Source organism: Tachysurus fulvidraco, chromosome 16, assembly GCF_022655615.1.
Source record: "Tachysurus fulvidraco isolate hzauxx_2018 chromosome 16, HZAU_PFXX_2.0, whole genome shotgun sequence".
In the NCBI taxonomy this organism is placed as follows: domain Eukaryota; kingdom Metazoa; phylum Chordata; class Actinopteri; order Siluriformes; family Bagridae; genus Tachysurus; species Tachysurus fulvidraco.
In genome coordinates, this window is record NC_062533.1 from 18,571,738 (window position 1) to 18,598,328 (window position 26,591).

General features: G+C 41.8%; 1 protein-coding gene across 1 annotated transcript; it reads left to right on the top strand.

The window, feature by feature from the left end:
• Positions 1-383: 383 nt before the first annotated feature.
• LOC113649468 (NACHT, LRR and PYD domains-containing protein 3-like) lies at positions 384-26,507 on the top strand. The gene is made up of 8 exons (XM_047801538.1): positions 384-436; positions 5,731-5,847; positions 7,063-7,111; positions 7,316-7,520; positions 7,751-9,521; positions 17,074-17,247; positions 26,053-26,226; positions 26,504-26,507. The coding sequence occupies exons 1-8, from the start codon at positions 384-386 to the stop codon at positions 26,505-26,507; spliced, it is 2,547 nt and encodes an 848-aa protein (XP_047657494.1).
• The last annotated feature ends 84 nt before the right edge of the window (positions 26,508-26,591 follow it).

The window sequence follows — 26,591 nt, forward strand, 5'->3', positions numbered from 1 at the left end:
GTGTGTGTGTGTGTGTGTGTGTGTGTGTGTGTGTGTGTGTGTGTGTGTGTGTGTGTGTGTGTATCTGCGTCACTGCCATTTCCCCCATCTGCAGTATAAACTGTAATGGAAGTGGAAGTCAGCAGTTCCATTTTGTGACGAGTGAAAACAAAGATTTCAGGAAAACACAGTGAGTATCTAAAGCTCTAATATATAAACACACTGAAGTGACACTAGATGCAGAAGAGTTTTGTGGGTTTGTACTGAAGCTTTAATGTACACAGGTCGTTTTATAACTTGATAGCGTGACTATTTCCTCTAAGTGAACTCTGTGCTGTTTAATTTAACACACCGATGTTGGAGTGAAGTAAACGTGTGTCCTGCTGTAATCTGGAGAAGGAGACATGACCTCCAACATGAGTGTGTCTGGGAAACAGGACTTAAAGAAAAACAAGAGGTGACTTACTTTTACATTCACCAGCAATAAATACACACCCAGTCTCATGGGAACCCATCTAAACACTCACTAGTTAACACAGGAACTTTGCTTTAAGGTGTTTCCCATTTGGAGATGATAAACACGGATACGCGTTCTCTGTCATCTCCATCTCGGTCACCACTCTTCACAGGCAGATAAATAAAACAACCCGAATCTCAGCGAATACTTGCCTCAAAGACAAGATAAATATATGCATAAAAAGCTTGAAATCTCTACTTTTAAATAAACAAATTCAAAGTCGAAAACAAATAATCTATTTTTATGTAATCCGTAAGAAAGTAAGGAGTGGTCCGGTTTCTCCTGTTTCGCCTAAGTATAGCTAATGTGTTCCCGCCTCCCTCTGAGCGCGCTGTTCATATGGGAATGAACTGAGGTGATTCAGGTAATCACGTACACGCCCCCGAAAAATGGCATAAAACGTCAATCTTCATCGTAGAATTACATACTTATTTTTTTATATCTAAATTTAGATGTTTCCAAACAGGCTATTAGACTAAAATCAGCTTTTCAATATAAAGTAAAATTGATTAATATGAAATATAGCCTTATCGGCCAGTTATATTTTTCTTCTAGAAACCTTACACCCTTTTTTATCTTGCACTCTGCCTGTTGACACTTTTTGTTTTGCACAATATTGCCATGATTGTGTCTTCTGTGTTATTACGAACTTCTAATGCAGCTCATTATGCAACTCATTATGCAGCTCATTATGCAGCTCATTATGCAGCTCATTATGTGGGCCTTTGTCTTCTCAGGTGTGAATCACACTAATATTCATGATAGTTGACGCCTACTCACATATGCCATTTACAAACAAAAAGTGTCTTAGAAAAGTTAAATCAATATATTGTTTTCTGTGAGCGAGTAAACACGATGATTTTCACATAATTTTGTAGTAAAAACTCTAGGTTATAAGATCCAGTTCTCAACAGTCCTGTGAACCAATGCTCTATAGGTGTTTTATGGCCTTATTCATATTCTCACATATTATTGTACACTGTAAAAAATTTGGAGTGGGATGTACTTGAAAAAAAGCTTGGAAAGTTTCTTCACTCAGAAAAGGCTAGTAAATTTACAAATATTTGCCAAGTAAAAGCCTAAACATAATTATTAGTAAGTTTAATTAGACATTTTTAAGTTTTTAATTGTTAAGTTTACTTGGGAATTCCCAGTTTATTTTATTGACTTTTTGTTTGTAAATATTACTTAAGTAATGCTTATAAATATATGATGATGTATTGCATTTTTTTACACAAGAGGCCTAGTTATCTTTTTTAGTTATCCTGAGTAACCTTTACTTTAAATGTTCTAACATATCTACATATCTAACATAATTTGTGATGCATCATAACTGATGTCTTCAATAAAAAAAAAAAAAAAACACTGACAGACATTTTCCTTGAGTACTTTTATTAAAGAAATGATCAAACCAATGGACAAACTATGTGAAACAGTTCAGTACAACTTTAGCTTAACAAGTCTTTTGCGGACATTCTCACTTAAAAAACAATTAGCAAATACAAAAAGTATACAAAAGCAAATACACTCAATGCCAAACAAAATGGCCAGCTAGCAGACTTACATCAATAGCTTTCTCTGCAAAGAGCTAACTTTTGGAGAAAATTTCAAAGCATCCAGTCCAAGAAAAAATTTCTGAAACAGTTCAAATGTGTTTCTTAGCTTTGAAGGATAGCTCAAGTTCAGGGAGTAAATGAAGCCCATGAGAAGGCAGGCATTTGTAAGATTCTTGCATCCCGACAGTACCTCAGTTCCCTCAATGACGATGATGATGTCAGCTATGTTGGCATCTTCCTCTCCTGCGGTGCTGCCCAGTACAACGATCTTCATTAGATGATTGGTGAAGCTATCTTCAATCATGTCTCTTCTGACATCCTGTCAAATACACAAATGAGTGAAAAAGTGGTTACAATACTGTAGAGTAAGTTGTATGTTCTCTTTATTTTTGTGTGATAAGTGCCCCATGCAGAGGTTAAATCTGTTATTAAATGAAGAATGAAAAAATTAAGAAATGAAGAACTGTGTCTGCAAGACACTTAAACTAGTTGCAAAGCTTCAGTACTGTAAAACGTTTTAGGCACTTGTGTAAATATTCTGTAAAGTGGGGATGCCTTTAAAATGTTTTCATAAATTAATTTTCATTTACCTTCTATTGACTAAATCAATATTTGGTGTGATCACCCTTTGCACTTAAAGGGTTAGTTCACCCAAAAATAAAATTTCTGTCATTAATTACACTACTTAATATACAATACAGTGTTTCGAGGAAAATACATTCTTCAACAAGAAGAATCTTAGAAAAGTGGAACTTAAGTGCATCAATTTAGTTAAATGTGCACAGACAATCTTGATGTAGGAAAGGAAGTGGTACAGTTCTGCTGTAGCTTCCATGTTTTTCCATCACATTCACTGTAAAACGTTAATGAACATCTGCAAATGACTACATATTTTAAGCAGTTTAAGTTGCTACTAGAAACAAACAAAAAATAATAAAAGAGAAACTTTAAGAAGCACATTTTTGAACGGTTATTTTAATACACCCGAGACATATGCTAGCATTAGCGACAAGCACGTGTACATGCATACACGCTTATATGCACCGACAAAAAAAAAAAAATCACCTGAGAATATTCTAGTGTTAGCGACAAGCACGTGTACATGCATACACGCTTATATGAACCGACAAAAAAAAAAAAATCACCTGAGACATATGCTAGCATTAGCGACAAGCACATGTACTGTACATGCATACACGCTTATATGACCCAACAGAAAAATCACCTGAGATGCTAGCGTTAGCGACAAGCACATGTACATGCATACACGCTTATATGACCCAACAGAAAAATCACCTGAGATGCTAGTGTTAGCGACAAGCACGTGTACATGCATACACGCTTATATGACCCAACAGAAAAATCACCTGAGATGCTAGTGTTAGCGACAAGCACGTGTACATGCATACACGCTTATATGCACCGACAAAAAAAAAAATCACCTGAGAATATTCTAGTGTTAGCGACAAGCACGTGTACATGCATACACGCTTATATGCACCGACAAAAAAAAAAATCACCTGAGAATATTCTAGTGTTAGCGACAAGCACGTGTACATGCATACATGCTTATATGAACCGACAAAAAAAAAAAAAATCACCTGAGACATATGCTAGCATTAGCGACAAGCACATGTACTGTACATGCATACACGCTTATATGACCCAACAGAAAAATCACCTGAGATGCTAGCGTTAGCGACAAGCACATGTACATGCATACACGCTTATATGACCCAACAGAAAAATCACCTGAGATGCTAGTGTTAGCGACAAGCACATGTACATGCATACACGCTTATATGAACCGACAAAAAAAGAAAAAATCACCTGAGACATATGCTAGCATTAGCAACAAGCACGTGTACTTGCATACACGCTTATATGCACCGACAAAAAAAACTCACCTGAGAATATTCTAGTGTTAGCGACAAGCACGTGTACTGTACATGCATACACGCTTATATGACCCGACAGAAAAATCACCTGAGATGCTAGCGTTAGCGACAAGCACATGTATGTGCATACATGCTTATATGACCCGACAGAAAAATCACCTGAGAAGCTAGCGTTAGCGACAAGCACATGTACGTGCATACATGCTTATATGAGTCGACAGAAAAATCACCTGAGATGCTAGCGTCAGCGACAAGCACATGTATGTGCATACACGCTTATATGACCCGACAGAAAAATCACCTGAGATGCTAGCGTCAGCGACAAGCACATGTATGTGCATACATGCTTATATGACCCGACAGAAAAATCACCTGAGATGCTAGCGTTAGCGACAAGCACATGTACGTGCATACATGCTTATATGACCCGACAGAAAAATCACCTGAGATGCTAGCGTCAGCGACAAGCACATGTATGTGCATACATGCTTATATGACCCGACAGAAAAATCACCTGAGACATATGCTAGCGTTAGCGACAAGCACATGTACATGCATACACGCTTATATGAACCGACAAGAAAAAAAAACTTATGCCAGCAAAATACTCATAGTAACATGAGCTATTTCTGTCAGGTCAGAAATAGCTCATGTTACTGTGAAGGGACAGAAAATGAGAAAAAAACTAGCATCAATCAACACATTTACACTAAGTCAACTTAATAACAATTAACTAATATAGGTTTTAGGGTAATCATTTATTGTTAGAAAGATATTTATATATTAGACTATTTACACTCACCGTTTCAAAGTGCTTTCTAAAATCAACGGTTTGCGTGCCGAGGACCAGACCAGACCCTACCTTTCGACACAGATGCATTTTGCTAATAACAGATGTTTGTGCAAATCGGTTCTTTAGCAAACTTAACTCTGTCAACTATTAACACTTGACGCCTTAACTCTTTAATCACCAGTCTTAATAGTTCTATAATTTTCTGCAAAGGTAGTTAAATTGACCAATAAACAAATATTTAATTAACTTACCGTGTAATAATCAGTCTTCAAGACGATTTTCCGTTGCACTCCTCTGCGCCACACCGCAACCAGGAACGCATGCGCATAGATTGCCTGGCTTCTTTGAGTACGTTTTACTTGGTTTTGTTATTTTTTTGCATTAATTCATTAAATGACAAAACACTAAGTACATATTACTTAAGCAGTTCCATTTGAATTTACTTATGTATTTAAGCACAATTAATCAAAACAAAACCTTAAGTAGCTTATTGAATTAAACGTGACATTTTGAAGTAAAAAGACAAAATAGTATTTGTTTGTAAAATTTACTTAAATGATGCTATCTTTATTTACAAGTTCAAAAAATAATTTTTTACAGTGTAGTCCAGTTTGTACTGATTACAGTCATATTAGACTTTAGCCATTTATATCTTTATAAGCAACTGAAAAAAGCACAAATGTCAGGGTATGACAACTTCTCCAGGCCCTAAAAATACCCTTAGACCTCAGAGGGTTAATAGCAGTGAATATATATCACTGATATGATCTAAGAACAGTTTAGACAGATTATTCACTGAGAGAAGAGTAAAAAGTACTGTGTAATGTAATTCCTGACTTATGAGGCATGTCTCCTGTTTGAATAAGTGTACAGACTGGATCTGAATGAAAAAGATGGAATTATTGGTGTTTAATGATGAACACATTGTTTAACAGTGCTGACACAGCAGAGTATTAATTATTGCTGATAATTCTGTTGTAATTATAGAATGATGGAGGGAAAGAGATCAGACTCACCAGAACCCAGCTGTGTGTCCATGAAGAGTGACCAGTCAATGGGACTTCCAATACACTTCAGAGACAGAGACAGTTCTACTGATGTGAGGTCAGTATAGTGAGGTGTTTTACAGCAGTGTTCCACCTGATCAAACTCACTCGTCTCATTATGAAGCCCTTCATGAGCTTTATCAGGTGTTGAAGCAGTAAAACACTAAACTGTGCAGTGCTGCAGCTCTCGGATTGGCAGTGAGGAAAAGTGCTTTAAGAGTTCAGTTCAGTCTGCAGTCCCTGAGCTGGAGGGTCTGTGGTGCTACAGAAGAACATTTACACCTGGGACATTAATAATAATATAAAGATGTTATTCATTTGTTCAAACATTTGTTTCTAAACATGTTGGTGTCAGTTAGGAAATCCTGAAATCAGTGTATTGTGTTAATAGCAGTGAATATATCACTGATCTGATCTAAGAACAGTTTAGACAGATTATTCACTGAGAGAAGAGTAAAAAGGACTGTGTAATGTGGAGTATAAGAGCAGCATAGCTTTGAGTCAGTGAACTCTACAGGCTTTAAGACCCAGCTGAGTCAGTTAGCTGTGATTGGGACTCCTGATATCAGTGTAATTCCTGACTTATGAGACCTGTCTCCTGTTTGAATAAGTGTACAGACTGGATCTGACTTAAAAAGATGGAATTATTGGTGTTTAATGATGAACACATTGTTTAACAGTGCTGAGTATTCATTATTGCTGATATTTCTGTTGTAATTCTAGAATGATGGAGGGAAAGAGATCAGATTCATCAGAACCCAGCTGTGTGTCCATGAAGAGTGACCAGTCAATGGGACTTCCAATACACTTCAGAGACAGAGACAGTTCTACTGATGTGAGGTCAGTATAGTGATGTGTTTTACAGCAGTGTTCCACCTGATCAAACTCACTCGTCTCATTATGAAGCCCTTCATGAGCTTTATCAGGTGTTGAAGCAGTAAAACACTAAACAGTGCAGTGCTGCAGCTCTCGGACTGGCAGTGAGGAAAAGTGCTTTAAGAGTTCAGTTCAGTTTGCAGTCCCTGAGCTGGAGGGTCTGTGGTGCTACAAAAGAACATTTACACCTGGGACATTAATGACAATATAAAGATTTTATTCATTTATTCAAACATTTGTTTCTAAACATGTTGGTGTCAGTTAGGAAATCCTGAAATCAGTGTATTGTGTTAAGAGGATAGTGTTAAATTTTTGTCTCTGTATTTATTAGTGTGTGATTTGTGCAGCTATGAATACATATAGTCCATATTACATGATGGGTTTTGTTTGTTCACAGACCACAACAATCAAACATCATCACAAATCAGCTGGACTCTATATTCAAGGTGTGTGTGTTGTTTTTAAAGTGTGTAATGTGTGTGTTGTGATCCAATGTAATGTCTTGATGTGCAGCAGCATTATGGGTAATCAGTTGTATGAGTTTTAATTGTGATAATAAAAAGAGACTTTTCTTCTTTTGATAAAATAAAAGCCTCTCTCACTGTGTAACATGATAATATTTAGATCTGTTCCTGTGTGTTTCTAACCAGGAGCTGGAACACAAAGTCATCACTCTGATAAAGAATGAGCTGAAGAGGTTTAGGAAGATCCTGAGTCCTGATTACCCAGCATGCACTGAGAGGGAGGTGGAGGATGAGGAGGATCTGCACAGGGTCACAGAGGGAGCGCTGAAGATCACACTGCACGTCCTGAAGAACATGAACCACACAGATCTCATTAACACACTGCACAACAGTAAGAGCTCTGAGTCATGACTTTATTCCATCAGGTTCACTTTAGAGAGAGGAAAAAGTTTTAGATATGAACACTTTTAGTTTTAAATTTAATTTTAATATCATGTTGTATCTTTTCATGGTCCAGCTTCAATAATATTTAGTACATCAATCAGGAATTAATAGCAGTGTTTTGAAGGATTTTGCATTATATCTATTTATTATTAAACTAGATATTGCTTTGTTTATTAGAACTCGCCTCTGTGTATCAGCCAAAGTTAAAGTCCAAGCTGAGAGAGAAGTTTAAAAGAATTAATGAAGGAATCTCACAACATGGAAACTCAGCACTTCTAAATGAGATCTACACTGAGCTCTACATCACAGAGGGTTGGAGTGCAGACATCAATAATGAACATGAGGTGAGACAGATTGAGGCAGTGTCCAGGAGACCAGCAACACAGGAGAAACCCATCAAATGTAATGAGATCTTTAAAGACAAGTCCATCAGAACTGTGCTGACTAAAGGAGTTGCTGGAATTGGAAAAACAGTCTCTGTGCAGAAGTTCATCCTGGACTGGGCTGAAGAAGAAGTAAATCAGGACGTCACCTTCATGTTCCCACTTCCCTTTAGAGAGCTGAATCTGATGAAGCAGCAAAATCTCAGTCTGATGAAACTTCTTCATCACTTTTTCCCAGAAATAAGAAAACTAGAATCAATAGACTGTGACTCCTACAAAGTGGTGTTGATCTTTGATGGTCTGGATGAGTGTCGACTTCCTCTAAATTTCCAGAACAATGACAGAGTGTGTGATGTGACAGAGTCAGCCTCAGTGGATGTGCTGCTGACGAACCTCATCAAGGGGAATCTGCTTCCCTCTGCTCTCCTCTGGATAACCACAAGACCAGGAGCAGCCAATCAGATCCCTCCTGAATGTGTAGACCAGGTAACTGAGGTACGAGGCTTCAGTGATCCTCAGAAAGAGGAGTACTTCAGGAAGAGGATCAGTGACCAGAGCCTGGCCAATAAAATCATCACACACCTGAAGTCTTCAAGGAGCCTCTACATCATGTGCCACATCCCTGTCTTCTGCTGGATCTCAGCCACTGTTCTAGAGAGAATGTTGGGTGAAGCAGAGGGTGGAAAGGTCCCCAAGACTCTGACTCAAATGTTCACACACTTCCTGATCTTTCAGATCAAACACAAGGACCAAAAGTACCATCAGAAATGTGACCCTGATCCTCAGCAGACCAGAGACAGTATCATGGCACTGGGAAAACTGGCTTTCCAGCAGCTGGAGAAAGGAAACCTGATCTTCTATGAGGAAGACCTGAGAGAGTGTGGCATTGATGTGAGAGAAGTGTCAGTGTACTCAGGAGTGTGTACCCAGATCTTCAGAGAGGAGTTTGGTCTTCACTTGGGGAAGGTGTTCAGCTTCGTACATCTGAGTGTTCAGGAGTTTCTGGCTGCTTTATATGTATTTTTCTGCTTTATTTTAAGAAAGGCAAATTTGGGGCAAAGCACTGGACTTTTTAATTTCTTCAGAAATCCAAACATGTCTGATCTCCTCAGGAGTGAAGTGGACAAGGCCTTACAGAGTGAGAATGGACACCTGGACATGTTCCTCCGCTTCCTTCTGGGTCTCTCACTGGAGTCCAATCAAACTCTTATAAGAGACTTAATGCCACAGACAGGAAGCAGATCTCAAAGCAAACCAGAAACAGTGAAGTACATCAAGGAGAAGATCAGGGAGAATCCATCTCCAGAGAAATCCATCAATCTGTTCCACTGTCTGAATGAACTGAATGATCATTCTCTAGTGCAGGAAGTACAAACTTACCTGAGCAGAGGAGGTGACAGTCGTCTCAGTGGAACCAGACTCTCTCCTGCTCAGTGGTCAGCTCTGGTGTTTGTGTTACTGAACTCAGAACAGGAGCTGGATGTGTTTGATTTGAGGAAATATGATCGATCACATGAAGGTCTTCTGAGGCTGCTGCCAGTGGTCAAAGCCTCCAGAAAAGCTGTGTGAGTATTTTTATTTATAAATGTATTACTGCATGGTTTGTTTTTTTAATGTTACACTGAACTGCACTGTTTGGATTAATGTGTGTTAACAGTTCCTCTAATCATCTTTACACAAACCTCTGGTATGTTTACAGGAGATTGTGTCACTTTTTACACTAACATGTTATATCTGAACTGAGGGCTGGGCCACATGGACAAAATCTTATAACATCATATGAGTCATTTTATAGCTTTGATATATGAATCATGAAACATTTAGTGTTCTCTAAAATTTAAGTAAAAATATCTATACAAAATATCTTTATGCATTTAAGAACTAAAGACATTTCTGAACTAAACACCAGTGAAAGACTGAAATTTTCAGCTTCATCATCTTATTATGTTAGAAACAAGCTAGGCAGGTAAAACAAAAGTCTCCTTCAGTCTGCACTACTGCTTAACTTTACCAAGGACTGAGCTTGTGGTAAATAAAACATCAATCATCATTTTTTTACCTCGACACATTGGACAGACGAAGTGGGAAAATGTTCAGCTTTATCTTCTTATTATGTTAGAAACAAGCTAGGCAGCGAACTCAGATGTGTGATGAAGATTTTCTTTCTCTAACACTGACCTGTTTGTAGAGGATGGATTTTAAATGTGACTTTTTATATGAAGACTTTTATTTTGACAGGGTTCTTTTTTCTTTCCTTATCAAGTGTACAAGCAGGTAAAAAGAGAGAGGATGAATAATGTGTCACAGGTTAGTGTAGTGTCGTGACCGCTGATATTATAAAATCCTGTTTTGTTCTACTTGGAGCTCGACAAAAACACCAAACTCTTAATGACCGATCACATTCTTGCTCTTAGATCGTGATTGTTGTTAATCTGTTGTGGTTGAATTTTAGACACAGTTTTTTGTCTGGTTCACTGCATCAGAAGATGGTGGATGTGGTAAAACAGACTGTGAACACAAAGACGTTGCACGTGATGGTCGGTCAGGTTTATCAGCGTTTATCACCGCACGGACAGGCGCGTGGGAAAATTTCTCCCAATACAGAACCATCCCGCCAACACTAACTGTATGCTCACAATAACTTTCATTGACAAAGTGGTCCTGACTGAACTATATTTTTGTTGTACGTTGTAACAGACTGGTTTTGTTCTCTGTTCATCATTAAGTACTGATAAAATATTCCAAATATGCACACTACATTCTACCATGTCACTTATAGCCACCTGAAGCCCACCTACACAAATCCTTTAGTGTAACGCACAGTAGTGTTGTGTTAAATTTTTACCTACAAGGTGGGTTAGATTTCCCTGCTATGTGTATAGTCAGTGTTTTAGATTTAACAAACAAATATGTCTGTATGTTGATCCATCTAAAGCTAATACTTGTGTATATACAGTGTCACTCATTTTAAGGTAAGAAGTTTGACTTTGTTTATTTCTGATGCTGTGTGCAGTCGTGCTGATGTGATGTCACTCTGTAAACGGAAGGAGCTCATATTTAAGAAGAAAACCCCACATTCACTTCTCAGTTGTGGAGGCATAAAATACATGATCCTACTTACTCTGTGGAGAATGAAGGGTTCACTAAGTTGTGTTAAAATAGTAACAGTCACATCTGTAGTAAACAGTACAATGTTCTTTCTAATATCCTTTATTTACATTGTTTATGATAGATGAGAGATTTTTCCACATCTATATTTTATAAAAAATACAAATCGTGATCAAGAATCGTTTATAAGGTTAAAAAAAAATATATATCTTTCTCTTTAGTTTGGATGTGTTTGGACGTGTGTGAACACACCACCTGTACTCAGGTTAACACCAAACACCTGAACCAGTGTGTGTGTAAAATCAGAGGTTTGGAGGTGACAGATTTGTGCCTGTACGAGCACAGAGAACAACACACACCAACTGTTTAGTTTGTTTTCTGTGAAATCCAAAAAATAACTGAGTGTAAAGTACGACTAGTATTGTCATGTTATTAACTGGTAGTGTACAGCTGTATACTTCTTTATTTTCTGTAATAAAATGCACTTTATCTGCAGTGTTGGTTGTAGAAACTTGAACACAGATCAGAGTGTAGTGTTTGTAGGCTGCTCGCTCACACAGAACTTTTACACGTTCTTCTAAACAGCTTTTGGTTAAAATGACAGTACATCCAATATTGGATTATGGTGATGTAGTTTATAGGTCTGCTTCAAAAACTCTCCTTCATAAACTGGATGCTATTTATCACGCTGCAATCAGCTTTGTGACTGGAGCATCATTTAACACTCACCATTGCCTCCTGTATTCTTTATTGAATTGGTATTCTCTTCAATCTCACAGACAAACTCATTGGTTTCTGTTCATTTATAAAACTCTTATTGGTAAAACTCCCTCGTATTTTCAGTATCTTCTTAATGTTAATAATACAAGTCGTAATCTGCGCTCTAGCCAATTCTTTAATTTCTGCATCCTCTGCATTCTTTAAAGTCCGTATATGCTTTTGGTCGTTGCTCTTTTCAGTTTTCTGCTGAATATGATTGGAATCATCTGCAGCTGACTCATTCATTCATTTATATCACTTTCTTCCTTTAAACATTCAATTCAGTCACTAACTCACGATCACTGTACTTGTTTTTAGTTCTTTGTTTGTTTTTACATGTCATTGTTTATAGCTGTGTTTGTGTATTGTATTAGTTTTTATGTTGCCTCTTGGTCAGGTCATCATTGTAAATGAGAACTGGTTCTCAACTGACTCACCTGGTTAAATAAAATAAAATAAAATAAAATAAATAAACTAGATTTATAAAGTTCGTTGCGACAAACTTTGATGTTGGCTTTGACGGTGCAGGTATTTGCAAAGGCCGGTGCATTTTGGAGGTGAGCGGACATGAGCATGTGACATGACCATAATACCCGTGGGGCAGTACCCCTCAATGTGCTGAGTGTTTTGATATGTCACATGCCCATGTTGTGCAAATTTTTGATTTTGCTTGTTTTGGGGGTGGGGCTACACGTGACATCACGTGACGTAACCAGAATACCCGTGGGGCAGTTCCCCTCATTGTGCTGAGTGTTTTGATATGTCACATGTCCATGTTGTGCAAATTTTTGATTTCGCTTGTTTTGGGGGCAGGGCTACACGTGACGTCACGTGACGTGACCAGAATACCCGTGAGGCAGTTCCCCTCAATGTGCTGAGTGTTTTGATGTGTCACATGTCCATGCTGTGCAAATTTTTGATTTTGCATGTTTTTGGGGCGGGGCTACATGTGACATCAAGTGACATCACGTGACGTGACCAGAAAACCCGTCTGGCAGTTCCCCTCAATGTGCTGAGTGTTTTGATATGTCACATGTCCATGTTGTGCAAAATTTTGATTTCGCTTGTTTTGGGGGCGGGGCTACACATGACGTCACGTGACGTGACCAGAATACCCGTGGGGCAGTTTCCCTCATTGTGCCGAGTGTTTTGATATGTCACATGTCCATGTTGTGCAAATTTTTGATTTTGCTTGTTTTGGGGGCGGGGCTTCACCTGACGTCACGTCACGTGACCAGAATACCCGTGGGGCAGTTTTTCTCATTGTGCTGAGTGTTTTGATATGTCACATGTCCATGTTGTGCAAATTTTTGATTTTGCTTGTTTTGGGGGCGGGGCTTCACCTGACGTCACGTGACGTGACCAGAATACCCGTGGGGCAGTTCTTCTCATTGTGCTGAGTGTTTTGATATGTCACATGTCCATGTTGTGCAAATTTTTGATTTTGCTTGTTTTGGGGGCGGGGCTACATGTGACATCATGTCGTGTCGAGTGACGTCACCAGAATACCCGGTGGGGTGCCAATATTTTTCTCAAAAAGTGGCTACTGAGGGTTTGGACATTTCATGTCAATACTGCAGTCATTATGGGATTCTATTTATTATTATACTGCATGGATCACAGAGAGAGAAGCCGTGCCTGAGCTCTGCGCACGCTGTGTGTGTGAGAGCTTAGAGGAATTTTCGGAATTCCCCATTCAAGTCTATGGGATGTTCGATTGTCGACTACGGAAAAACCGAAAATTCCGTCGGAACTCCGGGATAAAAACTTTGTCCGGAGTAAGGTCCCAAAGAACCCGTCCGAGTTCGGTGTAAATCGCTCGAAAACTTGCCGAGTTATAAACCTCAAAAGTTTATAATGGAAGTCTATGGGAAAAAAGGCCACTTTGAGCTTCCGAACTGGGAATGCCGGAATTCCGATCGCTTAGAAAAATAGAAGCAACAAACTTCAGCCCAGGGTCTATGACATATCCGAATTTGGTGCATGTGGCTCGAACGCCCTGGGCCGCATTTTTTTAAATAAATTTTTGTCTAAGAATAATAATAATAACTAGATTTGTAAAGTTTGTCGCGACAAACTTTGATGTTGGCTTTGACCGTGCAAGTATTCGCAAAGGCAGGGTGCATTTTGGAGGTGAGTGGACAGAAAGATTGTGAAAGGTACTGGACCACTATGGTGCCAATACTTTTGGAGGTGATCGGCCATGAGCATGGGACGTGATCCGAATACCCGTGGGGCAGTTCCCTTCATTGTGTTGAGTGTTTTGATATGTCACATGTCCATGTTGTGCAAATTTTTAATTTTGCTTGTTTTTGGGGCGGAGCAACATTTGACATCACGTGACGTCACGTGACATGACCAGAATACCCGTGGGGCAGTTCCCCTCATTGTGCTGAGTGTTTTGATATGTCACATGTCCATGTTGTGCAATTTTTTGATTTCGCTTGTTTTGGGGGCGGGACTACACATGACGTCACGTGATGTCGAGTGACGTCACCAGAATATCCGGTGGGGTGCCAAAACTTTTGGGAAAAAGTGTCTACTGAGGGTTTGGACATTTCATGTCAATACTGCAGTCATTATGGGATTCTACTTATTATTATACTGCGTGGATCACAGAGAGAGAAGCCGTGCCTGAGCTCTGCGCACGCTGTGTGTGTGAGAGCTTAGAGGAATTTTCGGAATTTCCCATTCAAGTCTATGGGATGTTCAATCGTCGACTCCCGGAGAACCGAAAATTCCGTCGGAAGTCCGAAATAAAAACTTTGTCCGGAGTAAGGTCCTAAAGAACCTGTCCGAGTTCGGTGTAAATCAATCGAAAACTTGCCGAGCTATAAACCTCAAAAGTTTATAATGGAAGTCTATGGGGAAAAAAGGCCACTTTGAGTACCGTACCGGGAATGCCGGAATTCCGATCTCTTAGAAAAATAGAAGCAACAAACTTCAGTCCAGGGTCTACGACATATCCGAATTTGGTGCATGTGGCTCGAACGCCCTAGGCCGCATTTTTTTTAAATAAATTTTTGTCTAAGAATAATAATAATAACTAGATTTGTAAAGTTCGTCGCGACAAACTTTGATGTTGGCTTTGACGGTGCAAGTATTTGCAAAGGCCGGTGCATTTTGGAGGCGAGTTGACAAAAAGATTGTGAAAGCTACTGGACTGCTAGAGTGCCAATACTATTGGAGGTGAGCAGATATGAGCATGTGACGTGATCCGAAAACCCGTGAGGTATTTCCTCTCATAGTGCTGAGTGTTTTGATATGTCACATGTCCATGTTGTGCAAATTTTTTATTTCGCTTGTTTTGGGGGCGGGGCTACATGTGACATCACGTGACGTGACGTGACGTGACGTGACCATAATACCCGTGGGGCAGTTCTCCTCATTGTGCTGAGTGTTTTGATATGTCACATGTCCATTTTGTGCAAATTTTTTATTTCGCTTGTTTTGGGGCGGGGCTACACGTGACGTCACGTGCCGTTATCAGAATACTTATGGGGCAGTTCCCCTCATTGTGCTGAGTGTTTTGATATGTCAAATGTCCATGTTGTGCAAATTTCTGATTTCGCTTGTTTTGGGGGCGGGGCTACACGTGACCTCACGTGACGTCACGTGACGTGACCAGAATAGCCGTGGGGCAGTTCTCCTCAATGTGCTGAGTGTTTTGATATGTCACATGTCCATGTTGTGCAAATTTTTGATTTCTCTTGTTTTGGGCGCGGGGCTACACGTGATGTCACATGACATGACCAGAATACCCGTGGGGCAGTTCCCCTCATTGTGCTGAGTGTTTTGATATGTCACATGTCCATGTTGTGCAAATTTTTAATTTTCACATGTCGTCACGTGTCGTCACGTGACGTCACGTGACGTGGCCAGAATACCCGTGGGGCAGTTCCCCTCATTGTGCTGAGTGTTTTGATACGTCACATGTCCATTTTGTGCAAATTTTTGATTTCGCTTGTTTTGGGGGCGGGGCTACACGGGACGTCACGTGACGTGACCAGAATACCCGTGGGGCAGTTCCCCTCATTGTGCTGAATGATTTGATATGTCACATGTCAATGTTCTGCAAAATTTTGATTTCGCATGTTTTTGGGGCGAAGCTACACGTGACGTCACGTGACGTGACCAGAATACCCGTGGGGCAGTTCCCCTCAATGTGCTGAGTGTTTTGATATGTCACATGTCCATGTTGTGCACATTTTTGATTTTGCTTGTTTTGGGGGCGGGGCTACACGTGACGTCACGTGACGTGACCAGAATACCCATGGGGCACTTCCCCTCAATGTGCTGAGTGTTTTGATATGTCACATGTCCATGTTGTGCAAATTTTTTATTTCGCTTGTTTTGGGGGCGGGGCTACACGTGACGTCATGTGGTGTCAAGTGACGTCACCAGAATACCCGGTGGGGTGCCAATACTTTTGGCAAAAAGTGGCTACTGAGGGTTTGGACATTTCATGTCAATACTGCAGTCATTATGGGATTCCACTTATTATACTGCATAGAACAGTACATGCAATTCTTTATGTTGGATGTATTGTGTGTGTGAGAGCTTAGAGGACTTTTCGGAATTTCCTATTCAAGTCTATGGGATGTTCGATCGTCGACTACGGGAAACCCGAAAATTCCGTCCGAACTCTGAAATAAAAATGTGGTCCGGGGGTAAGGTCCTAAAGAACCTGTCTGAGTTCGGTGTAAATCGCTCGAAAACTTGCCGAAAAACAAACATCAGAAAAAGGCCACTTTGAGCTTCTGAACCGGGAATGCCGGAATTCCGATCGCTTAGAAAAATAGAAGCAACAAACTTCAAACCAGGGTCTACGACATATCCGAATTTGGTGCATGTGGAATTTGGTGCATTAATAATAATAATAATAATAATAATAATAATAATAATAATAATAATAATAATAATAATAAGAAGAAGAAGAAGAAGAAGCTTATAACGGAAATCAGAATGGTGGCTTCTACAAAGCCAACATAATAAATGATAGAATGAATGAATGAATGTGTGTCTCAAATACATGACCTAATGGTCTTATAATAAATTGTAGCTGAGAGTTGTGAGTGCAGAATGACGTCCCTGCTCCTGTAAATGTGCTGATGTGGTGTCCTGTCCTCTGATTTGTGTGTGTGACACAAACACACTGACATTTCTGTTACATCTTCAACTTTATCTGGATTATGGCTGTGTTTGTGTGTTTGAGATCAGTGTTCTGATATTTCATCATTTCTCTTCCAGTCTGTGTCGGTGTAATCTGACAGAGAAAAGCTGTAGAGTTCTGTACTCAGTTCTCAGCTCAAACTCCTCCAGTCTGAGAGAACTGGACCTGAGTGACAATAAACTGCAGGATTCAGGAGTGAAGCTGCTCTCTGTTGGACTGAAGAATCCACACTGTACACTGGAGAAACTGAGGTATACACACACACACACACACACACACACACACACACACACACACACACACACACACAGAGACACACCCACCACAGCCCCCCCCCCCCCCCACACACACACACATAGCCACACCCACACACACACACACACATAGCCACACCCACACACACAGCCACACACATCAAGCTATTAGTTAGTAAACATTAGCAAGGCATTTTTTAACAGGCTTTATTTAAAAGGCTTATTGAGTTTAATAAAAGTAAGATTGTTACATTATAAAGTCTTATAACAGACTGAATAGGAGCTTAGAATGTGAGCGGTTACAACATGAAGCATTAATTTTCCTCTAAACAAATTCACATAACATCGTTTTTAAATAATTTCATAACAGAGAGATTTAGATAGATCACTTTCAAGAATGAGAGTGTGGTGTCAGTAGAGGTATAAAACACACTCAGACTCAGAGTTGGTAGTAAAAGCAAAAGGCTTCTTCCATACAGTGCAAAGTCTACACAGTGGAGGCAAAGAGGCAAAAACAAGTATCTTAGCTCTCCCTTTTGTACCTCAGGTTTGTGTGCGCGTCTGTGTGTATGTGTGGTTTTGTTTGTGTGTGTGTATGTGTGTGTGTACATGTGCGTTTGTGTGTGTGTTCATGCATCCTCCCTGGTTACTGAAGATGTCTCCGATCAAACAGAAACTTCCCCCATACTGTAGGTGAAGCGTGTCCTGAGTAAGCACTTGAGGGCGAGACAACATGAAATGGTTGCAAGGTCACAGCATTTCCAGGGAACTCGACGCTGCGTCCAGGCCGACGCTAGGGGAATGCTTCTTTGAGTTCACATGCCAATTTAATGGCTCGGAAAGGACACGTGAGTCCATATAAGGGCATCTATGTCACGCTGCAGCTTTCTTTGTCTTCTGGAAGCGCTCTGTGTATGTGTGTCATTTGTCACTGTCTGTGCAGGGAGAGACAAAAATATATGTTTTAGGGAAAGCTAGACGAGGGACACAAAATATGTTACAGTCCAAGCATTTTAAGAGATGCTTCCATGCCCCCGCTTTATCACGAGGGATGACTCGCACTCTCTTTGCGTTGTTTGTTTGGGAGAGGAGCATTCGCGGTCGGCTCTCGAGGGAGCCGGCTGCGTGCATTGTGAGGGATTCCCTCTGCATACTCTCCAATCCCCCCGGCTGTATTTTTTTAGTGTCGTCCGTTCTAAGCTAGACGACTGCTTTCTGACTTAAGGCCACAGGCCACCTGCATGCAGACAACTGCCGTTTTTTTTAACGACCTCCATGCTGAGGGGTCAAGGTCTTGGAGAAATCCATTTTCAGCTCGTATTTTTTCTCCAGCCTTGTCTGAGTATTCAGCCATTATAGGGCTTGAAAGACATGGGTATGGGGAATTTCTCCCTCGCCTTTGTGAGCAGCCTGGGAAATCATCCAGCCGCACCCTACTCCCTTCTAGCTCACTCTGGTCAGTGAAAAAAGATTCCCCCCCCCCCCACCCGCCCCGCCCCCGTCTAGGACAAGCAGACCTGCCAACCTTTACGCATTTTGTGAAATGAACACATGTATGTGTTGTCAGATATGAAGTTACTGTTTAATTCAGTTGATGTAATTTATTATGTTGCCTTTTCAATAAAAGAGTTCTTCATGGTCTACTTGTATGTTGAATAACTAGATATGGTGGTGAGTGAGAACTATGTGCTAAGTAAAAACTTGTGATGAGTGAGCATGTGAACTTAATCAACACTGCCCAGCAAATGTGCCTGACCTCGCACCGTGTCGCTGCAGTAAGTTGCTACTCAAAAAATTTTTCCAAGGTTGGCAGGTCTGGACTAGGGAGGCTGGTCAGCGTACCTGAGCCCAGACCTGTCAGATGAGAGGGGACCTTAGGTCCATCATCTCAGCCAGGCAGGCCACAAAGGGATCCTGGTGCCCGAGAGCTGTGGTTCTTAGGAGCGTCCTGTTTCAGTGCACCCGGGAGGTCTGTGCGAGGTTGACATCACTGTCGGACAACCATGCAGCGTAGGAACTTCTGACAGGGGTGTCTCAGTGGGTCCTGGATACTGTAAAAAAAAAAAAAAGGGTACAGGATCCAGTTTTCCTCCCGTCCTCCACGCCTCCAGAGTATGTTGCCCACATTCGTGGGCGGGCACCGGGCGGTGTTCCTCCAGGAGGAACTTCTCTTACTTCTGAGGAAAGGGGCCATAGAGCATGTTTCCCTCCAAGAGTGGGACTCTGGCTTTTACAGCCGATATTTTGTTGTTCCCAAGAAGGACGGGGGGCTGCGTCCGATTTTAGACCTGCGGGCTTTAAACTCTGAAGACTTACAAGTTCAAGATGCTCACGCTCAAGCTTATTGTGTCCAAGATCGGGTATAATGACTGGTTTGTGATGATCGACCTCAAAGACGCCTATTTTCACTTAGGTATTCTGGTATTAAGTTCCTCAGGTTTGCTTTCGGGGATGAAGCGTACCAGTATTGTGTTCTCCCTTTTGGCCTAGCCCTTTCACCGCGCACGTCTACGAAGTCACATGGATGCTGCCCTGGCACCTTTGTGTGTCCAGGGCATCTGTGTACTGAATTACCTAGACCAGTGGTCCCCAACCCCCGGGCCGCGGACCGGTCCCTGTCCGTGGACCAAATGGTACGAGGCCACCCAAGGAACATTAAATTATTTCCATTTTATTTACTGTGGTGTATCTCTCTCGGGTTTGTGCGACTTTCCATGGACGAGAGGTTAACCGGGAGCTGAGAGACGTCACCTAAAGCCGCACCAATACCGCGTATGCGCAAAATATCATGATATCGGGCCGGGTTTAGGTGACCTCTGGAGCTGAGCGGCTGCAAGCGGCAGTGGCGTTGTGGCTTTGGTGGAGAGAAGGTGTGTATCGCTCTTCTCTCTGTTCACCAGTACATTCTCATGTTTAACAGTGCTTGGTGTACGTGTATATTGTGTTTGCTCAAATTTAACCCACAAATTAGTAAAAATGAGCACGAAACAGATGTGGTTAGAAAATTAGAAACTCTGCCGGTGTTCTGGATTGAAGTCATGGCGGAATACCCTGAGATTGCCACCTCAGACAGCACTTAAATCCCTATTGCCATTTTCGACGTGCTATCTGTGTGAAGTGGGGTTTTCTGCAGTGACAGCAACCAAAACAAAACAACGGAATAAACTGGACATAAGCAACACACTTCGGGTGTCATTGTCTCCTATTACCCCAGATGGAACCGTCTCGTTGCAAAGAAACAAGCTCAGGGTTCTCATTTATTTAGCATTGTAGTGAGTTAAAAAGGAATGTTTAAATACAGTTAAATAAAAATTATTTATTTTAATTTAATTGTATAACCGCCACCCCCACCCCCCAGCGGGCCGTGGTAAAATGACCGTGGCAAACATTGAACGGTCTGCGGCGAAAAAAAGGTTGGGGACCACTGGCCTAGACGACTGGCTCATTCTGGCCCTGTCGAAGGGTATGGCAGCCAGTCCTCAAGATGCTGTGCTTGCCCACATGAGGTCTTTAGGCCTCAGGCTGAACCCAGGAAAGTGTGTGCTTTCTCCTTCTCAGAGAACCACCTTTCTGGGAGTAGTTTGGGACTCCACCACGATGAGTTGTATGAAGCAGAAAGCAGCAGAGTTTGAAAAATCCTTATTTTTTCAGGTGAGCAGAAGGAGTTTGTCCATTTTGTTGGGAAGAGCACGGAGATTTGCCAGATGGATGCTAGGCAGCAGTGTTCTTAGACCGCGCTGTCTTAGTAGACCCGCCTGGGCGTCCTGAAACGCTTAAACAGCGCATCCGCTCCGCCAACTACAATATTCAGCAAAACGTTGGAATACTCAAAATCCAGTAAAGGATCTTGTGGTGTGTGCTGCCGAATGTTCAGCAGCTCATCCCTGGTGAAACTGATTGGATTTTCTTGACAAAGAACAGGAAAAACTAACAAAAACTAAACAAACACTGAGGAGCTAAGTACTGAGGCTGCCATTCGTGGCAACTTCTTGCATTCGCCCAATCATCAAGGTGGTTTGTGTTCGTGCCCCCTGTTCAGGTTGGCGCAGCAGATTCTGCTTTGGGCAGAGACCAGGTTTCTTTCTCTCAGAGCAGTTTTCTTTCCAGGGAGTGTAAATCGGGAGGCAGACTTCTTGTCAAGGCCGGTGCTGAGGCCCGGGGAGTGGCTTCTCCACCCCCATGTGGTGGAGCAAATTTGGCAGATTTTCAGCTTTGGCAGAAGTGGATCTGTTCGCCTCCAAGGAGTCAACCCACTGTCCGCTGTGGTTCTCCCTCTCTCATCCAGCCCTGTTGGGCCAGGATGCTTTGATATGGCTCCATCTGTACGTCTTTCCCCAGGTAGCTCTGCTCCCGCAAGTCCTAGCCAGAGTGCACCATAACCGAGTCAACATTCTCCTAGAATGTCACCTCCTCTGTTCTCCTCATTGGTCATCTCAAGTTTGGTTCACGGACCTGATCACAACATTCTTATAGTTCGCTTACAAAATTACACAGGTATTCATGGACAGGCTTTAAGCTGGTTTAGATCCTACCTGTCTGATCGATACCATTTTGTAGAATTAAATGGTGAATCCTCCAGCTTATTGCCAGTTAATTATGGAGTCCCTCAACGATCAGTCCTAGGATCCCTGCTTTATTCGATATACATGCTTCCATTAGGGAACATCATTAGAAGACATTGGATTAATTTCCACTGTTATGCCGACGATACACAGTTATATATCTCGTCAAAACCAGATGAAATAGCTGAATTGTCAAAATTAACTCAACGCCTTAGAGAGATAAAAGATTGGGTGAGCTGTAATTTTCTGTTATTAAACTCCGATAAGACAGAAATACTACTTATAGGTCCAAAAACAAGCACACAGAAACTCTCACAAGTTAACTCCCATTTAGAGGGATGTACTGTTACTAGTAGCTCGACAGTGAAAGACCTGGGTGTTATATTAGACAGCAACTTGTCCTTTGAAAATCCTATCACCCATATTACAAAAACAGCATTCTTCCACCTTAGAAATATTGCCAAGCTGAGAAACATCCTGTCTGTAGCTGATGCTGAGAAGCTAGTTCATGCATTCATGACCTCTAGACTTGACTATTGTAATGCATTACTAGGTGGTTGTCCATCCATCCATCTTCTACCGCTTATCCGGGGCCGGGTCGTGGGGGCAGCAGACTAAGCAGGGATGCCCAGACTTCCCTCTCCCCAGACACTTCCTCCAGCTCTTCCGGGGGAATACCGAGACGTCCCCAGGCCAGCCGAGAGACATAGTCCCTCTAGCGTGTCCTAGGTCTTCCCCGGGGCCTCCTCCCGGTTGGACATGCCTGGAACACCTCCCCAGGAAGGCATCCAGGAGGCATCTGTAACAGATGCCCGAGCCACCTCAGCTGACTCCTCTCGATGTGGAGGAGCAGTGGGTCTACTCTGAGCTCCTCGCGAGTGACCAAGCTCCTCACCCTATCTCTAAGGGAGCGCCCACCCACCCTGCGGAGGAAACTCATTTCGGCTGCCTGTATCTGGGATCTTGTCCTTTCGGTCATGACCCAAAGCTCATGACCATAGGTGAGGGTAGGAACGTATATTGACTGGTAAATAGAGAGCTTCGCCTTACGGCTCAGCTCTTTCTTCACCACAACAGACCGGTATATCGACCGCATCACTGCAGAAGATACACCGATCCGCCTGTCGATCTCCCGCTCCATCCTTCCCTCACTCGTGAACAAGACCCCAAGATACTTAAACTCCTCCACTTGAGGCAGGAGCTCTCCACCAATCTGAAGGGGACAAGACACCCTTTTCTGGCTGAGAACCATGGCCTCGGATTTGGAGGTGCTGATTCTCATCCCTGCCGCTTCACACTCGGCTGCAAATCATCCCAGTGCATCCTGGAGGTCCAGATTTGAGGAAGCCAACAGGACATCATCATCTGCAAAAAGCAGAAACGAAATCCCGTGGTCCCCAAACCGAACTCCCTCCGGCCCCCGACTGCGCCTAGAAATCCTGTCCATATAAATAATGAACAGGACCGGTGACAAAGGGCAGCCCTGCCGGAGTCCAACATGCACCGGGAACAAGTCTGACTTACTGCCGGCAATGCAAACCAAACTCCTGCTCCTGTCATATAGGGACCAGACAGCCCTTAGCAGAGGGCCCCGTACCCCATACTCCCAGAGCACCCCCACGGGTCACCACGAGGGACACAGTCAAATGCCTTCTCCAGATCCAGATCCATAGGTGGTTTTCCTGCATCTTTAATAAATAGGCTACAGTTAGTCCAAAATGCAGCTTCTAGAGTTCTCACGAGGACAAGAAAGTATGACCATATAACCCCAATTTTATTATCTCTACACTGGCTACCTGTTAAGTTTAGAATTGATTACAAACTACTGCTACTTGGGTACAAGGCTCTTAATGGTTTAGCTCCCATGTATCTAACTAGTCTTCTAACACGTTACAATCCTTCACGCTCTCGGAGATCACAAAACTCAGGACTTCTGGTAGTTCCCAGAATATCTAAGTCTACTAAAGGTGGTAGAGCGTTTTCTTATTTAGCTCCCAAACTTTGGAATCGTCTTCCTGATAGTGTTCGGGGCTCAGAGACACTTTCCCAGTTTAAATGTAAATTAAAAACTCATCTCTTTAGTCAGGCGTACACATAATACATCCCATAATACTGTGCACTATTATATCAGAATTGCAAATTTTATGAACAGCAGATAGGTTAATCCCTCTCCATTGCTTCTCTCTTCTACCCATCCCGAGGCATCCAGAAATTATACCAGCCCTGATCGTCTTCCGTGCGATGAAGATTTTGGACCACTGAGATGACGCCGACCCAGTGAATCCTGAGGCATCCAGAGATCTACCAGCTACACTTATATTCTGCTGTACTAAAAAGATGTGAACTCCATGTGATATTTTGCATCTATACAACATTTGTTTATATTTATGATCACACCCTTCAGTGTCACCCATATGAGGATGGGTTCCCCTTGAGCCTGGTTCCTCTCAAGGTTTCTTCCTTACCTCTAAGGGAGTTTTTCCTTGCCACTGCTGCCTGAATCACCTCAGGCTTGCTCATTGGGGATATATACATACACATTGTGAACTAAATCTATCTAATATTAATCTTGAATTTTGTAATCTATTAATCTTTATATTATTCTTATAATAACCCTTTGTTCTATGTTTATGTTCTGTAAAGCTGCTTTGAGAAAATGTCAATTGTAAAAAGCGCTATACAAATAAACTTGAATTGAATTTAATTAAATGTCCATTGTTCTAGCTTGTGGCGTAACTCCTCCGGGCTTTTTGTCTGTTTTGGGAGCCGGAATAGGGGTAATCCGGTTTCCAAACAGTGCTTGGCACAATGGGTAGTGGAGGCCATTACTCAGGCCTATGAGGTGCGCGGTCTTGCCTCGCCTCTCGGCATCAGGGCTCACTCTACTAGAGGTATCGCCTTGTGCAATGCTTTGGCCAGTGGTGTCCCCCTTGAAGATATTTGTGCTGCGGCAGGTTGGTCCTGTCGCACACCTTTATCAGGTTCTATGACCTGGACTTGGACCCCACTCCAGTGTCCCAGGTCCTGCAGGGCCTTTGATGTTCTGTTCAAAGACTGCTCGTGCTCTCTCACGGCCTCTGGCGCAGTCATCGACCGTGTGTGGTGCCGTGGGTATTGCCTTTCCCATAGCGTCAGCCTTGATGCAGCGTCAAGTTCCCTCGAAAGGGAACTACACCAGGTTACGTATGTAACCCGGTTCCCTGAGAAGGCTGCGTTGCTGGCCACACCCAGGGCATCTTCTTGCGCTTCCTTCAGACAAATAGAAGCTGGAGCAGCTTGATGTAGATGCCCTTATATGGAGTTGCTGGCGCGTAATCAATTTGCCACGTGTCCTTTCCAAGCCATTAAATTGCCGTGTGTGCACACAGAGCTTCAGACACAACTTCCTCGCAGAAGCATTCCCATAACGTCAGCCTTGACACAGCGTCTCGTTCCCTTCTCAGGGAATTGGGTTACATGGTAACCTGGTGTAGTTTTCAGCAGTCTCACCATGTATCTAACTCCCAAACTCGAAAGTGATCTATCTAAATCTCTCTGGTTGTTAGGAAATTATTTAAAAATGATGATGCTATGAGAATTTATTTAGAGGATGATTAATGCTTTGTGTTGTAAACTCTCACATTCTAAGCTCCTATTCAGTCTGTTATAAGACTTCATAATGTAACAATCTTTACACTCTGTTATCATTACATAATGTTTAATGCACAACAATACTGAGGTGCAAATAGTATCTGCCACTATTTATAAGTACCAACAGGATATAACTACTATTTACACTTAATATTACCAATAAATGCTATAAATCATTAAACTTTAATAAATATAAGGAATAATAAAGTTAACAAATTATAAATTATACATGTAAACAGGGCTTGATAATGTGGCTAGTCGTTTTCAAAGGGATAAGACTAACTAATCCTACTTGATCAGCTCTGAGCCTCGAACCAACACAACCAACACAGGTCCAGTATGGGAGATGGCACCTTAATGATAATGCTAAGCGCCTGTAGATAAAAAAACATCTTAATGTCAGGGTTACATACTCTCTTGTGATGTGGCAAAAAATCGCAGGATCCTTTTCTCTGTGATGCGCATTCTTACTTGCCACATTTGTACACAGATTTTTTTTATCCTGATATTAGAACCTTGTGTTCAGGGGGACATTTTATTTCTCACTGATGGAAACACCTCAATTCACTATCAGAGAAATAAATAAAATTTTTCATAATTTCTCTTCCAGTCTGTGTCGGTGTAATCTGACAAAGGAAAGCTGTAGACTTCTGTCCTCAGTTCTCAGCTCAAACTCCTCCAGTCTGAGAGAACTGAACCTGAGTAACAATAAGCTGCAGGATTCAGGAGTGAAGCTGCTCTCTGATGGACTCAAGAATCCACACAGTACACTGGAGATACTGAGGCAGGCACACACACACACACACACACACACACACACACACACACACACACACACTGACACACACACACACACGCGTGTTTAAGCTGCTTTGTAAATGTATTTAGTGAAGGTGACTGATGGATAAACACTGAGAGTGAGATCCACATCCTGGGAGCAGCGACTCTAAAAGCAGTTTGACTGAAGCTTCTTCTTATTAAAATTCACCTTAAGGAAGTCAGCATTTGTTGATGTTAAATAAATATTTGAGATTATATTAAAATGATTGTGGATGTCACAGGTAACCAGTACAGTTCCTTTAAACAGGAGTGATTTGGTTACTAACTGTAATGGATAACGTTTTTTTTTTTTGTGTGTGTGTGAAATAC